Genomic DNA, 15,969 nt, shown 5'->3' on the forward strand with positions numbered 1-15,969 from the left:
GAGGGGAAAAAAATCTCCATTACTCTTCCTAGTAACTCTGTCCTCTCCCGCCACTCTCTAGTTGTTAAAGCATTTTTCTGAATGGAAAACTGTTCATGAGACACTTAGGAGGAAAGAAGCTTATGGAATTGTAGATAGTAATGCTCAGTAAGGTGGTTTGAGCCTTATGACCCTCATGATCCACTGTGTTAAAATAATTACAGGATTAAGGAAATGCTTTTGAGGGAGTCTTCATCTCTTTTGGCACCCTGGCAATGAAAGGGGAGGGACAGTTGCATGAAGCAGGTGACAATTTTGGAGGAAGGTAACAGCACAAAGAGTAGCTGTCCTCAAGCATGAGTTGATGTCTCTCTTCAAAGTCTGGCACTGACTTTTTTTACACTTTTTTTTTCCACGGAATATCCAAATTTACCACTACTTACACAAGGTCTCACACACTATCTCACTGACAGGAGAGTGAGACAAAACTGTGATCTCACCAAAGCTATGGAATAAATGTCCCCTCTTACCTGTTACAGCAGCTGCTATGTAATCCCCATGGCCTCCAATTAGGAAAAAAAAGAAAAAAGTATCCTCATCCTTTTATATGCTGCATTTTCTTGTGCAAAACTTCCATTATGGATTGTGGTGGACTTTTTGTTGTTGTTGTTGTTTTTTTACTCCCATGTACAGATCATTGAATTACTTCAGCTGCATGCTGCTATTTGACTTCTGGGAAACTTACATGCTGTATTTTCCTGGAAAGAAATAATACAGCATTGAGCATGTGGTGCTGTGCATGCCTATTGCCTGTTAGTTTAAAATGCTTCTCCTAAGTATGTGTACAAATGCAGAATGGTCTATATTACTTTGAAGAGTTGGGCTTGTATTGTTCCTTTCTTCCTAATAGAAAGTATTTAAGTAAAGTTTGGTGATACGTGGTTTAGGGTTCAAAGTGTAGGTGCTCCCAGCACAAATTCTGGCAGGTCTATCTGAGTTCTTTGAAGCACAGTTCAGAAAAAGAGATGAACTGAAGTTAAAAGGGTCAGAGTTTGTGCTTCACTGGCCTCATGAAAGCCCTAACTGGGGAGACAGACAAAATAAATTCAGCATGTTATTTTGAGAGGTGCTGTATTAATACAGTGAAAGACAGGCCCTGCTACAGGGGGCTTTCACTAAAAAAGGACAAAAGGGACAGAAGGAAGGAAGAGAAACAGAAATGCAGAGGTAAAGCAATTGGTTCAAGTTTGCCCAGGCTGTTGAGTGACTGTTGTGATTCCCAGCACTGTCAATAGCTTGTGCTGCCTCCTGAGGCAGCAATGGCCCCAATATACTGGTGTCCAAAAATAACAAACTGGGAAACCAAATAATCCTGCAGCTGCTGTTCTGTCTTTTCAAAGGACTTTTGGAATGGTGCATATCTGTGGGAGAAGGTGTTTTGAAGGTGGAAGTATTGTTCTGCAGCCACAGTTCTATTTATGCTCTTGCCTGATATGCAGCTTTTCATGGACTTTCTATTCTGTAAGGAGATGGATCCTAGTAAAACATACCTCTTTTATTATTAAGCATTATCATTATTTTATTGGAAAAGTTGCCAAAGCTTTAAGGGCATTAGTATGGAAGAACATTAGAAGCCAATTAACGTGCTGGAAAAAGGTTTTTAGGCAGAGCTAAAGTACTTAGGTAGAGAGCTGAAACACTGGAGGTGCTCCCCAGGCTGGGCTAGCTCCACCTGCAGCCTGGGTAGCTCTTGCTTATCCCCCTTACTCGGAGCAGGTTTACAGTCATGAATCTGGTTTTTACTGTCCACATTGGAAGAAGGTGCTTAGTCATTATGAAGCTGCTTAGGCATTACTTCTAATATTAATTTTTTCATAGAATCATTTGTGGAATTGACATAGAGATGATGTTAGATTATTATAACCAAGCACAGGAACATAATTACCTGTGGAAAAGGTGGAAATCTACAAGGATCCCATTTCTAACGTGTCCCTTAGCAAGGAAGACTAAAAAGACCCATCTGGAAATATTGGGCCTGATATTGTAGATTATGTTCTTTATTTCGTGATAATCCTGACTTACAGTTCAGGCCCTCTTTTGATAAATACAGTACTTTTGTATTTCCTCATGTATTCTATCTGTCAGGATCTTGGTTTAAGCAAAATATACAACAATCTCACTAGAAAATGGACAGCTGATCTGAATGATCCTTAGCTTTCAGTTGCATGCCACCCTCGGAGCATACGAGGACACATAAAGACAATGTGAGATTCATATCAAGAGGACTTCCTTTCCTGAGTGCCATACAGGTGTTAGAGATTATAATTGTATAGAGTCAGGCACAAGTGTGGTGGTTTCTGTAACTCAACAGATGCAGCTAACAGGACACGGCAGAGAGCAAGTCACCAAGGCAGTGAAAGGATTTTATTGCTTTAGCAAACTTCTTTATTTCACTGTGGCTTTTTTGAAAGTTGAGATAGTTGATTTTTAGACAACTCTAGTGAGTTCCTTCATGAAATAAAGACGTTTTGGACTATTTATCCCATGATAAACTGTAGTATGATTCCACGAAATTGAATGAAAAGGCAATTGTGAAGTATTTAAAAAGAAAGAAATAGGAGGAAAAAAGATTGAGCCTTACTTTTCACCTAGGACAAAACTCCTTCTTCCAGAATCTTGGAAAGGAGCGGCCCTTGGGCGGCCCTGCCGTGACGGTCACGAGGTGGCGCTCCAAGGCCCCGCGTTGTCCCTCCGGGGACCTCGGACCGCCGTGGTGTATCCATGGGCATGGAATCCACCGCTGCCCCTCACACAAAAACATAAGCGTCCGGATTTAAAACAGCAATACCCCCTAACCCCTCCCGTAAGGGATTAAGGACGGGAATGCCCAAAGTAGAGGTGTAAACACGCGGAAAGCAAACAGCTTTGGCAGCGTGCGGTAGTGGTTTAGTTTTATTGGAGGATAAGGACCGTGGTGTGGAGTTTTACTAAGCACGCAGCTGGGATGAGCAACTCTAACATTTCCTTCCTATCTCTGCAAGCTTAAAAGTTCTTAACAGTGCTACTTTCTGGGTACGTGTGTTGTACTGACATATACGTGCATTTGGGTGGAACTTCTCAAAAATAGGCATCTAAGGCTACGACAGGGTGTATTTATCTTGCAGACGACAAGTGGAATTCCTACACGACAGACAGCCAGCTTCTCAGGGAATTAGGAGTTGAAACAACCTAAAGTAGCAAAGCATTTCAGCAGTGGGGTACCTGTGAAAGAAAGGTGTAAAGCAAAGAGGGGCGGCACGGCCGTAACAAGGGATGCCTGCCAGCTATTTCAGTCCTTTAAAGACAGTCTGAAAGAGTTTAGGGTCATGGAGCTTGCCTCGGAGGGGAGAAATGTCTCATGTTTGCGTTTAAAAGTGAAGGTTTTTCGCTTCCAATGTGGTAGTGACAATAACACTCACACGTCCGTCTGCAGCGGAGATGATTTAGGGGAGAGGATCTCCCCCGGGACGGGCCAGGGCCGCAGGGATCACTTGCAGAGCCGTGGTTGCCCCGAGTGAAGGGCTTGGAGGAGCAAACCTAGGGCTGGAAAGGCGCACCGGCCTCCGCAGCAAAGCCCTTAAAATGCTGGAGGAAGCCAGCGGCTGGTGATGACCCGTGGCAAGCGGGAGAGGAGTTAGCCGAAGCTAGGAAGTAGGCAGGGGAGCGGGAGGAGAAAAAAAAAAAAAAGTTGTCTTTTAGCCTGAACCCGAGAAGGGGGAAGGCTCCCTGGCCGCGGTTGCCAAGGAGATGGGCAGTGTCCGCCGGCCTGTCTGCCCTCAGCCGCGGCGTGGGGGGTGTCCGTCCGTCTGTCCGTCCATCCGTCCATCCCCTGGCGGCGCCCGCAGCGCCGGCCCCAGCCGCGGGGGGGCGCAGCGCGGAGGGTGGCGATGCTGCAGGGTCCCTGCCCGGTCCCGGCCCGGTCCCTGCCGGCCCTACCTGTCGGAGCGGCAGCGGCAGCGAGCCGGGCCGGGCAGGGCCGCTCTGCCCCGCCGGGCACGCCCCGCCAGCAGGCACCGCCCGGGCAGGGCCCGGCTCCCCGCCGCCCCAGCACCCCCTCCCCGGGCGGCGGGGCGCGGGGGCAGCGGCGGGGGCGGCTCTGCCCCCGGCCCGCCCCGGCACCGCCCCCGCCGCGGGAGCCCCGGCGAATCAGCGGGGCGCTGTCAGGGCGTCAGCGCCGGCGGCTCCGCGCGGCCGGCCCCGAGCGCGTCCCTTATCGCAGACAGGCACCGGGGATCGCATCATTATCATGGGCACTGTTTGCTTTTCGCGGCGCTGCTGTTTGCTTTTCGCTCTCGCCTGGGCCGGCAGGTTGGCGGGAGGCAGCGGGGGCGCAGGTAAGAAGAGGGGGCTCCGCCGCCCCGCAGCCTTCGCCGGGCGCGGGCGGCGCGGAGCCGCGGCCCCGGGGGGACCGTGTCTGTCCGCTCTCCTCCGCCCGCTGTAAGGTGTTCAGGGGGAGGGCGCTTCTCGCCGCTCGGAGCGCCGAGGGTGTTGGAAGTTGCGGTGGGGAGGCGTTTTCTCGCGTGTGTGACACGGCCGGAGCCGAGGGATTTCTGCAGGGAGAGATGGGGAAGAAAAAGTTACTTTCCTTGAGTGCCTGCGAGATAAGTCTGTGCTGAGCCCCGGAGACTCGGCAGAGCAAGCGTTGGCTGGGATATCTTCACAGGTTTTCCCTGTCTGCGCATTAACCCAAAGACCTGGTGTTTTTAACAGCGGCGCTCGTATCAGTTTAATAGCTGTAATTATACTTTGTCTTTGCTTCGGTGTTAAAAAAAAAAAAAAAGCCACAAAAAACCCAAAAATCTAACACCCTGCAGTCCCTATCTGCTTTGGAATGTTGCAAGCCCAAAGTGATTTCTGAAAGAAGTGTATGCAGGCTCTGAAGTTGTGCGAGGAGAAATGTTTTAAGGTGAAGTACGAGCGGGGGCAGGCGGGAGGGGGAGGGTGTGGAAAAAATCCCTGTTCCTCGGATAGAGCAGTTTAAATGTAACAAAATGAACGAAGTCAGCCTAGAAGTTCTTAAAGTCCGAGTAATGCAATGTGAGATGTGGAGCAGAGCAGGGGCTCATACTTGGTTTTGCCCTTTCATTTGACTCATTGGCATTCACGCCTGACTCCCAGGCATCCTCTGGTTGCTGTGAAATGTCCCCCTTGGCTCAATGCAGTTTGAATTTTTGACGGCATTATAAAGAGTCCAGCTGTCACTTTTGCTGGTCTTGATGGGAGATGGGTGCTGGTTTAATGACTCGAAAGTATGAACCAAAGCATTAAAAGAAACCCAGAGAAAACCCCGCAAAAACTTCTTTTCTTTTTGTGCTTGACTGAATCTGTGCCTGATCTGGGCAACACCTAAGCTAACTCATGTAAATCATAGCTAGATCTGAACTGGTTTAGCGGTGAAAATAAACGAATGGACAAGAAAGAAGGCAACAGATTACAGCAGCTTTGCCTTAGTCCGGAAAATTACGACGCTCGGTGTTCTGTTACCCGCTTTCCCCAAAAGAAAAAAAAAAAAAAAAAAAAAAAAAAAAAAAAAAAAAAAAAAAAAAAAGCCAACAACAACACAAACACCTCTACAAAAACAACAATACAGAGTCCAGGCACTTCGCATTTCTCTCTGGGATTCCAGAGGTGCCCCGCGGGGCCGCCCCGGTCTGCACCTCTCAGAGAAGTTCTTTGCTGTGTGCCGTGCTACAATGTCTGCTTATTCTCCCCTCTCTAAATAGCCCCCTCCTGTTCCCGGTGACTTTGAAGGATCCGTGTGTTATCACTGGAGATGGCTGAGTGAGCACTTCTGAAACAATTAGCGTTAGGATTTCAAGCTAACAATAAAACTGTTTTCACTTTAGTGCACCTTTTTGAGGATCTGTTAATCTAATTGGCATGAAACCAAGCGCACATGCCTCTCGCTGGATGCCCGTCTGCCTCCCTCCCTGTCTCCTCGGTGCTTCCCGGCGCTGGAGCGGGGGCTGTGCCCTGTGCAGCTCTGTCCCTGTCCGGCTGCTCCCCCCCTTCCCCGCGTCCCCCGGGAGCCCCCGATGTGGGGCGGGAGGAGCCCCCGGGGGTGCGGGGCTGACGGCAGCGCTGTGCCCGGGCCGCCCTGGCCCCGCTGTGCCCGGCCCGCGGTGTCACCCCTGTGTCCGGGCTGCGGTGGCCCCGCTGTGCCCGGCCCGCGGTGTCACCCCTGTGTCCGGGCTGCGGTGGCCCCGCTGTGCCCGGCCCGCGGTGTCACCCCTGTGTCCGGGCTGCGGTGGCCCCGCTGTGCCCGGCCCGCGGTGTCACCCCTGTGTCCGGGCTGCGGTGGCCCCGCTGTGCCCGGCCCGCGGTGGCAGCGCTGTGCCCGGGCTGCGGTGGCCCCGCGGCCGCTGCTGTCGCAGCTGCGGGTGCCGGGGTGCCCGGGGAGCGGCTGTGGGCACTGCGGGGCGGGGCAGCTCAGGCAGGGCTCTAAGTGTTCCCATGTTCCCAGCACACCCCATCCCTCAATAGGGCGGACTTGGTGGGGGTTTTTCCCCTCCTATGCTCACTTCATTAACATTCCCACGACTACCAAATATGAGACTCTGTCTCATTCTCCCTCCTCCCCATCCTCTTTAAGTCCGAGGGAGAGACAGAATCACTGAAATGTTTGTAAAGGGTTCCTACTCCGAAAACAAGAAAAGCCGGCTGGGTCCCCCCTTTCAGAGTCAGACTTACCCAGTAAGGCACTCACCCGACCAGGGCCAGGACCACTGCTGGGACTTTTTTCCTCCTAAATGAGTGTTCGTCCAAGTAGATGATGTTATTACAGGTTGCTTTCCTCCACTGTACCTTACCGAGTTTCATATGGTCTTCCATTTATTTATTTTTTTGCTTCTCAGTAAAAAGCATTAATGTGGTTTTGCTGTTCAAATATTTCTTTTTCCCATTCCCCCTCCAGCATAGTTTATTTAAACTAGGGTCTATCTTTATAAATTAAGAAAATCTCTGTGCTAGAACATGCAAGTGGTCTTTTTTTCTCCTCTTATAGGTAATTTAAGCATTCTCTTGTTTTACTAAGATGTGGGTCTCCAGTTATACAGCAGAAGCTAATTTCTAGTGTCTAATTATTTCATTCATAGTGCAGAAATGTGAGATCGGGTCTCTCCAACTCCGTGGAGCAGTGCTTATAAGTGACTTCAGGAGAATATCACACTGCCTGGTTTAGTCATTTATCCTTAGATGTTCTCATTTCCAGCATGACACTAGGTAGGCAGGCAGGCAAACAGCTTCAAGGGGAGTATCTATCCCTGGTGTTTTGTGTCTCAGGTCTCCCTTCTCATCTGTCCCCTTGGGGTTCCTTCTGTGCTTCCAGATGTTGATGAGTGCGCCGAAGCCACGGATGACTGTCATATCGACGCAATTTGTCAAAACACACCAAAATCATACAAATGCATCTGTAAGCCGGGCTACAAAGGGGAAGGGAAGCAGTGTGAAGGTAAGGACAGATCGGTTTCTCTCCCGTCTCTTCTCCCCTCCCTTCTCTTATTTGTTTGCTCTTTAAAAGCTTTTGTAAATAGCTGAATTCCTGAAACGATTAATGCAGATTTACAGCTGCTTAACCTCAAATCTGGGTGTTTATTGGCAAGCATCCCCCTGCTGCTTTTGCTAATTGTCCGGCACCGCAAACCTTGTGCCCGCCAGCCTGGTTTTAAGAATAAAATAAAGGGGGTGTGAGGGGGTGGTGTTCCCTGATGGCATCAACTCCTCCTGGGCAGTGTTGGGCACGCTGCCCCTGGGGCTCGAGGCACCGCACCAAACACGTAGGTGTGACCATGGGATGGGATGGGATGGGATGGGATGGGATGGGATGGGATGGGATGGGATGGGATGGGATGGGATGGGATGGGATGGGATGGGATGGGATGGGATGGGATGGGATGGGCCCCTGGACTCGCCTTATTTTCCACAGACAAATTACAGAAGGTGTTTCTCTGTACCGACTCAAACAGGACACTGGAGTTTGCTTCCCCATGTGCCATGATCATGTATTTCTAGTCCTTGGAACATTATTTTAAATGGAACATTTCAGATTATTGTGCTTATACAGACTTGAAAAAACTTACTTTACTTCTCTGTCCTCACATCAGTCTTGTAATTGAAAAAGACCTAGCAGGTTTTATTAGGTTCTGTGTGCACTCATGTTTTGGATTTTATGTACTCCATCTTGTCTGTTGAATCTCAGTGGAGACATTCTCTAGTGAAAAGAACAAATATTGTAATCACAGCAGAATGCCTTCCAAATAAAAGATGCCAGATTATTATTTTTTCTTACTTATAGATGTTTAGTAGGTATAACAGATTCTTTCCAAGTCTCTCTCCTTTTGTGGCAGAATACAGCTTTAAAAAAAAACATCTACAGCCAGTCCATTAAAAAGATTAAAGACCTAGAAATTAATTTGGTCTACAAAAATATTATTCTCCATGGACCTCCAAAATGTGCCCTCAGAAGACATTTTTGTGGTTGCCATATTTTTCTATTTTGGGCTTAAATTGACAAACTGATTGTCCACCTTTTGACACTCCAGTGTCTCTGAGGTGCTGTTCCTCTGGAAGCCAGATTTTCTTTCTCTTATCTCAGGATAACCATTCAGCACCAGTTCTTTCTCTATTCATCCCTGCCAGGGAAAGAGCTACAGAACTCTGAGAAAATATACTCAAGGCTGCAGCCGTGGAGGTTACAGCATTCTCAGCATTGGTACTTCTTGTATTGGTTTTCTACATTAAAAGTGTCCTTAGCTTTAACTATTCATATTTTAGTTGTTGGACTCTGTTTAGTGGTAGACATGGCTTATATTCATGCTTGTCTAACACACATATATCTCTTTGCCTGACTTGCCTTGGCTCAGTAAAAAACCAACCAACCAACCAAAAAACCCCCACAAAAATCCCAAACTCAGTAAGTAGTAAAAAACAAGATAGATCCTTGTAATGATGTACAGAATAATGGAACATCTGTGTCTGATACCAAGCCTATATCTAATAGAATTTAGTGTCTGACAAGCCTGATAAGTAAACTGGGGCAGAGTGCACCACATTCTGCATGGATGTTCAGCATTAGTCAGATAATGTAAGCTGTCTAAACCAGGTGTTACTGTGCATAATATATAACTTTTTTTCTACAATATTATGGTAACAATTTTTAAAATTTTGCATTAGTTCCATGACTTAAGTTGGTAGTTAATATCAAATTTTGGTAGAAGCAGAAAGCTTCAGAAAGGGTCCGTGGCAGGTCTAAGATGTGCCTCGGGCCTGCTGTACATGGAGAGTGGTTTATTTTGCATCTTGAGGTTAAGTATTCAAAACCTTACAGGAATAAACATACTCCCTTAATTGATGGGTACTTAGTATTCTGTCACAAGACAACTTCATTGATCAGCTGTTAGAAGGGTTGTTTTTTTTTTAAGATAAAAGTGACTGTTAACAAAGATGAAACCCACTGGACTGGTTTTGTTGTGTTAAAACCAAAACTGGATCATTAAATGATTCTTATCTTGATTCTAAAGCCCAGTCTTTATTACTGGGCTTTTCAAAAGAAGCCTTTTGATCAGTGAAACTAGTTACCTATGAGAAAAAGATTTTGTACAGATTTTTGTACAAAAGAGCCTCTTTAGCTAAGTTTGTAGCAATCTACCAGTGTTGCTTCATATCTGAGGAACATTCCTTATATCATAACTTGCTTGTAGTCCAGACTCTCATACAGCCAGATTTACTAAATGAGTAGAATTGCCATTCATACAGTACAGTGAGCTTAAGGACATTATACTGTCAAATTCATTCTGATAAGTTTTAGTGAGCTTCCAGTTTATGTTGTATTGAGGCATTGCAATTAATTTAGAAATGTGCATGTTTGTTTATTTTAAACAGTAGTCTTAAATATAGCTTTCGTTCACTGAAAATCCATTTTGGAGCAAGGGGTAGAGTTTTGGAAGTAACATTGTTTGGATGAGTCTTAGGAGCACATAGTTGTACAAATGTTTCCAGTATATCAATATGTATTTGTGTACTCTTGTGTATTTATTTATAGTTTTTCTAAACACTGGGATCCTTAGGCCAGTGCAGTAAATGTGGAGCCTAGCCACTTGTGCAGGATTTTCCTCAGGGTTTGCTGCTGTGAGCTGAAGGGTGGGGAGAAATACATATGACATAAATATTTCTTTAAGGACATGTGGAGAACTCTAGCAGCAATTATATGGAAATGAAACATTTTCCTGACAGTCTGTTAAGTTTCTTCAGTAGGGAATTTCTTTCTGAACTTTGATTTTCTCTCAAAATGTCTTTTGGCCTGGGTTTCTCCAGAGTTTATGAGGACCGAGGATGACTTTTCAGTTCACAGATCATTTTCTTCGGGGTTTTTTTTTCTGGCTAGCTTTCTTGCCTGAACCACTTGACCTGTTTCTTTCCATAGAGCACAGTTGTTTCTCCAGACAGAAGAGTTCCTCATTCTTCTTGTGTCCTGTCTTCTGCTTCCCTCTGTAGATTTCAGTTGACCTTTTTTTTTTTTTTTTTCTTTATTCAGGTATCTGTTATGCTTTGTAAAGCCTCATGGTCAGCATTGCCATATTTTCCCATATCACATAATGTATCAATATCCCTTGTACACAAATTCTCTAGCTGGCATTTTCATAGGACAGAATAACGTGTCCAACCCAGATAATCTTTAAAAAAAAAATTCTCCCTTTCTAATCAATGTACAAAATCCATTAATTTATAATTAATTAATTTTCTTGCCCTGGCACACCTGCTGTTACCTAAGAAGTCTTCCCCATTGTGAATTTACTCAGGATCTCAAAGGCAGTGGGCTGGATTCAGCTGCAGGTGTGATCTTTAATGATCCATAGGACTTTGTGCTTACTTTCTCAACATGGAATTTTGGCTTCCCCAGAGGTTGATATCTCAACAAAATTGTGTCAAAGCAATGGAAATTCCAAAAGTCTTAAAAGAGCTCCAGGTCCTGGGGTTCCTTATGCCTTGACAGAGCGTTCCTTGTCTCTGATGCAATGTTGTGTGTTTGCAGTTGTAGGATACTCTGTTACTGAATGGTGTATGAAGGGGTTAGCTCTCAAACCCAGTTTGGGTTTTTACCCCATACTACTTCTCTGACTACTCCAAACTCTGCCATTAATGGTTAAAATACTCTGTATAGTTGTTGGTTGATGTTTACCTATGCTCATTTTATATCCAGTGTTAAGTTTATTTTACAGTTCAGTTTATTTTTAGCTTACTTTTTATCCTCAGCGGCAATGTAATTTCGGTGAGTTGCTCTAGATGTTGGTTTTTTTCCTTTTGGATTATACCTTACACATAGGACCCTTAAGACACATTTATTGGGACCTGTTGCTTCTGGTTTGTTAAATTCTACTCTGTGCTTTCCCATACTGACTGAGATTTTCCTCTTGAAGTTTTTCTACTGTTTTTCATAGTATTTTCAGACCTCTGCTTCAGTTCTTGTAATAATTGATCTGATACAGTTGTTACAATGTTTTCTTGAACTTTCTATGCAGAAGAGATGTTCACAACTTTCAGCTGGATTTTTTTTTCTTTTTTTAATTCTCCTGTGAAGCTTCATAATGTTGTTGATGGATTTCTTGCTGAGGGCAACAAACACATACCATGGCAAAGTGCCTTGGTAGAGCCTTCCCTGAGAGGGCAATTTTCAGATTTCTGCTCACATTGGACATTTGTGCTGTATCAGCAGCAGTTCTGCATGACTGTTAGGTGAGTGGGATTGTGCAGTTCTAGTGATTTAAGTCAGTCATGTGTTGATGTATTTGTAGTCTTTTTCTTAATGTAAATAATCATTCTAGATAAATAGGCAGGTGATGGTGATAATCTGCAATGAGGGCCTTTATTCTGGATTGCCCCAGTGGTAGCACCTCACTGAGTTTAACATCTCAAAATAAGATAAACCATTCCTGCCTCAATCACAGGTATATTCACTCTCTGCATATTTCCATTTGGAAACACAGACCAGCTGTCCCTTCTAACCAGTCATTATCATCTTCAGTAGTTTTGTGGATGTAAAGCCAAGTTCCTACTTGTACCTGGTTAGATCTGTTTTTAATGGATTTTAAACAAATCTTAACAATTGGGAAAATACCTCATCACTTTCATTTAAATTATAATGATTGACTCTCCAGGTTTGAATTAATACTCCTCTTAAAATTTTAATCTTGTTGACCCATTTTATCTTTAATTTCCTTCAGAAGCTCATTCATGGTCTCACTCATTGGGTTTTCATTTTATTATGCTCTTTGAAATACCTGCTGTGTTCTTCTCATGCTCTTCAGAAGTGAATCCAAATATTGTGACAGGGCTGCTCTGAGTCAATCAGCCTGGAAACACAGGACTTTCCAGACATCTCATTCCCAGCACCCAATCTAGTATCTCATACTAGAGCCTCATTTTGTCTGCAGGGATAAGTAAAGCACTTCTGGGTATCCTGTAAGTGGAACAATGATCCCATTTCTTTCAGGAGCTCCATGGTGTCCCATCAATCCACTCTCAGCAATTCTTGAGTCATCTTCATCAATGGTGTCCTGTGAGAGCTGGGACACTGCTGGGTGTCCTTTGGTGTCTGAAATCTTGATGCTTGCACAACTCTAGTGAGCTTAGACTTGTCCTGTCTGTCTCTGCAGAACAACAGTGATGCCACTGAACAAGGCAGCTTCAGTGACTTCTTCCTGATTGATCATTCTTCCAATTGCAGTAGAAGGTGAATTAACACCTTCAAGGGCTCTCTTGATCTCCCTGAATGAGGTCTGCAGTGGATAGTAGGTGCTGAAGCTGCTGTGCTTTCTGGGGCTGCAATACCTTGACAGATGGTGCTTATGTCATGTGTTGAAGTCCATCCCACCCTCCCCTAAGGGCTGTGTTCCAGATGAGACCTGGAGTTCCCAGTCTGTGCTGCTGGGTTTGTGAGGCTGGCCTGCAGCAGCCCACCTGTGCACACAGCAACACGCTCTGCCACCTCCACATGTTATGGGCATTTCTGTTCTGGGGTCAAGTCTTTCTTCCCAGTTTGATTCACACAGATTATGGCTTTACCCTGGATGAGCCTCTGTGCTGATTTCACTGAAAGCAGCTTTCACAATGAAGCAGTACATGTTGTCAAAAATGAAGGAGAGAGAATATATAAACTAGTGTCTTTGATTTGAGCTGGTAACTGCCTTTTAATTTTCTCTTTCTCTTATTGGGAATCTTGATGCATTTTATGTGGTTTAGGCTGATAAAAGTGTTCCCAGAATTGAATTCTGAGGCCTTCTATGTCTCTTGTTTTTTCTTTCTCCTTTTTTTGTTTTGTCTGGTACTATATAATACTCAATCCTGACTTGCAAGTTTTCTAACTTGCACCAAGGGATGAATTTTCTTGGGGGATGGAGAAGTGGAGAAGTAGCAGCAAGTAAGAAAATACTCCTGAGAACATTCTGTATTAAATCAGAATTTTATTACTGCCTAAGTGAATTAACAGCTTATGATAACTTTTTTCTTTTTCCTCCTTCATGCTGCCTTCTGTTCAGTGAATAGGGCTTTTGTTCTGGTCAGAGCTGAGCCTTGATTTTATTTATTTATTTATTCAAATTGCTTTAGTTTCCCAACTTTGTTCGGTAGTTCATCCACTAAAACCAGAATATCCCTTAGCTGGGCTGACATGCCCTGTTTAACTGCTCCCAGGGCCATCAGTACCCATGTGTCACGAACCCTATTGTTTTCTCCTCTCCCTTTTCTCTCTACCCTGTCCTACCTCTCAGAGCTGCTTTTTGACAGCCCATAATGCTGCTTCAGTGAACAGCTCCCCCGGTGGTCCACTTTGGAAATCTTCCATTTTGACTTAGAAAAAGAACATACACTCCAACTTTTTTTTTCTTTTTCTCTCCAGAAATGCTTATTGGATACAAATATCATTATATTTTGCATAAACAAATACCATCCCTTATGAAATATGGGCCACATTTTTCAACAGCATTATATGTAATTCTCAATTTGGAAAAGAAAAAGAGGTTTTTTTCCAAGGACACTTCTCTGAATAGTTGATAAGCTCCCTATCTGCTGGATGGTCTGTGGGTACTCTGGGAACTTATATATAAAGTTTCATCAGCCTTAACAGTTGCTAAGCTGCAGGACCCAGGGTGGCCTCCTGAGGTGATGTAAACTTGGTATTTAGAAGGAACTTCTTTCCACCCAGATACACAATGTAAATTAATTGCCAAGAAAATGGTAATGAAATGAAGGAGCATAAATAAAATGTACTAAGCTTGATAGGTCTGTCCTCCTTTTGTCTTCATTCTTTTTATATCTGCCAGATACTCTCCAGTTATCCTTATTTTCCCACCTGTCACCTTTACTTCTGGTACAGTCCCCTCTCCTTGCAGTCTTCATTATGTTCTTTTGGATACTCTGTTACTCAGCTGTCTTTCAACCTTGTCATTTCCCTACTGCAAATCCTGCTTCTCTTTTGTTCTTTTCTCATGTATTTTCAATTATTTCATTTAGCTTTCCTTCCCCTGTCCTCTCAGGGGCTTACTGCAGTTACAGCAGCATTGTTCTGAGAGCCAGTGTCCCACAGCAAGACCTCTGGGCCTGGAGAACTGGCAGCTCTAAGTGCCCCTTATTGGTCCTTTCCCTTGAGTTTCATCTGTAAGTCAAAACAGCTCTGACCAGCTCTCCGATTTCCCCTTTTTCTTGCTTTTTCTCCCTTTTCTCCACCTCTTTCCTGGCCCCCATCAGCAGCTTAGAGCTCACCTGTCCCTCAGCACTTTCCCTGCTGTTTCCACCCCCTGCAGACCCACGGCTCTTCCCTCAGTGGCTGCCTGGAAAAACATCTTTTCCTGGCTGATTGCCATCATTTGTTAGCTCCTCTTTGGTTATGGGCGCTGTCTTCATGTGTGTCCACTGCACTGCTGAAATGCACATTCTCTGATCTGAGGCTGCTGCAGGACATGGGCAGGGAGCCTCTGCTGGGATGATGGCAGAGGAGGAGTTAGGGAATGTGACCTCCTGCTGCTCCCTTGCCCAGAAAAGCTGCACCAATGCTGCTTTTGTCTCCTTTGCATTTGAGCCAGATAGCATCCACTGTGTTCATTAGCATCCATGCTGTCAGGACACAGTGGAGGTAATGGGAAACATGGATGGTGGATACTGTCTGTACCTGAGGAAGAGGATGGTGGATACTGTCTGTGCCTGAGGAAGAGGATGGTGGATACTGTCTGTACCTGAGGAAGAGGATGGTGGATACTGTCTGTACTTGACAAAGAGGATGGTGGATACTGTCCCATCCCTATACTCGTGGTACAAGTCCCAGGCTCTTCTAGCCTAGGAGTGAGTCTCAAATGCAGGGCAGGTTTGGCCCAACCTCAGACAGTCCTGGGATGGAGCATGTACTGCAGGAATTTGTAGGGAAAATGTGCATGGAGTCTGGTGGCAAATGGAGTAGTACTCCGTCTGCACTGATTTTGCACTGGGGCAATTGATGTGGGGCTATTCTGTCAAGAATGTCACTGAAATAATATCCTCCAAAGTGGCAGAAAACACAGAGGAGTACAGCCTGGCCCTGTAAGCATTTCTACACTGAAAAGTCAATGAACTGGGGTATAGAGGCTGAGACAGATGGCAGGGAGAAGGTGGTGGTGAATAAGGTGAATAGATTTGGTTTAGTTTCTGGAGCCACTGTGGTGTGAAACTACAGCAACTAAGGTTAAAAAAACGCCTTCCAAGAGGGGCATTTTGGAAATTTTAGCTGCCTGAATTTCAGCAGATGCCTGTTGAGCTTTGAATTCATTATATTCCTGAGGGAAGGGGCCAATTAATTTTTAGATTACTATTTTTCATTTTGGTAAATTTTCAGCTGTAATTTGACCATCTTATTCTGTCTTGAGAAATCTTCTGAAAGGTAACTCCCTGACACCTTAATGGAAACAAAATCTAGGAGTATTAAATCTG

General features: G+C 45.0%; 1 protein-coding gene across 2 annotated transcripts in view; it reads left to right on the forward strand.

The window, feature by feature from the left end:
* Window positions 1-4,125: 4,125 nt before the first annotated feature.
* Window positions 4,126-15,969, forward strand: part of SCUBE1 (signal peptide, CUB domain and EGF like domain containing 1) — a 189,301-nt gene continuing 177,457 nt past the window's right edge. Inside the window, exons 1-2 of one of the 2 annotated variants that reach the window (XM_063395410.1) lie at window positions 4,126-4,352; window positions 7,346-7,468. In XM_063395410.1, coding sequence (XP_063251480.1) covers window positions 4,265-4,352; window positions 7,346-7,468 — 211 coding nt within the window. In that variant the 5' untranslated portion in view covers window positions 4,126-4,264. The remainder of the gene's footprint in view (window positions 4,353-7,345; window positions 7,469-15,969) is intronic. The other variant, XM_063395409.1, reaches the window with a different exon arrangement.

The sequence above is a fragment of the Prinia subflava genome, chromosome 4 (assembly GCF_021018805.1).
Source record: "Prinia subflava isolate CZ2003 ecotype Zambia chromosome 4, Cam_Psub_1.2, whole genome shotgun sequence".
NCBI classification, from domain to species: domain Eukaryota; kingdom Metazoa; phylum Chordata; class Aves; order Passeriformes; family Cisticolidae; genus Prinia; species Prinia subflava.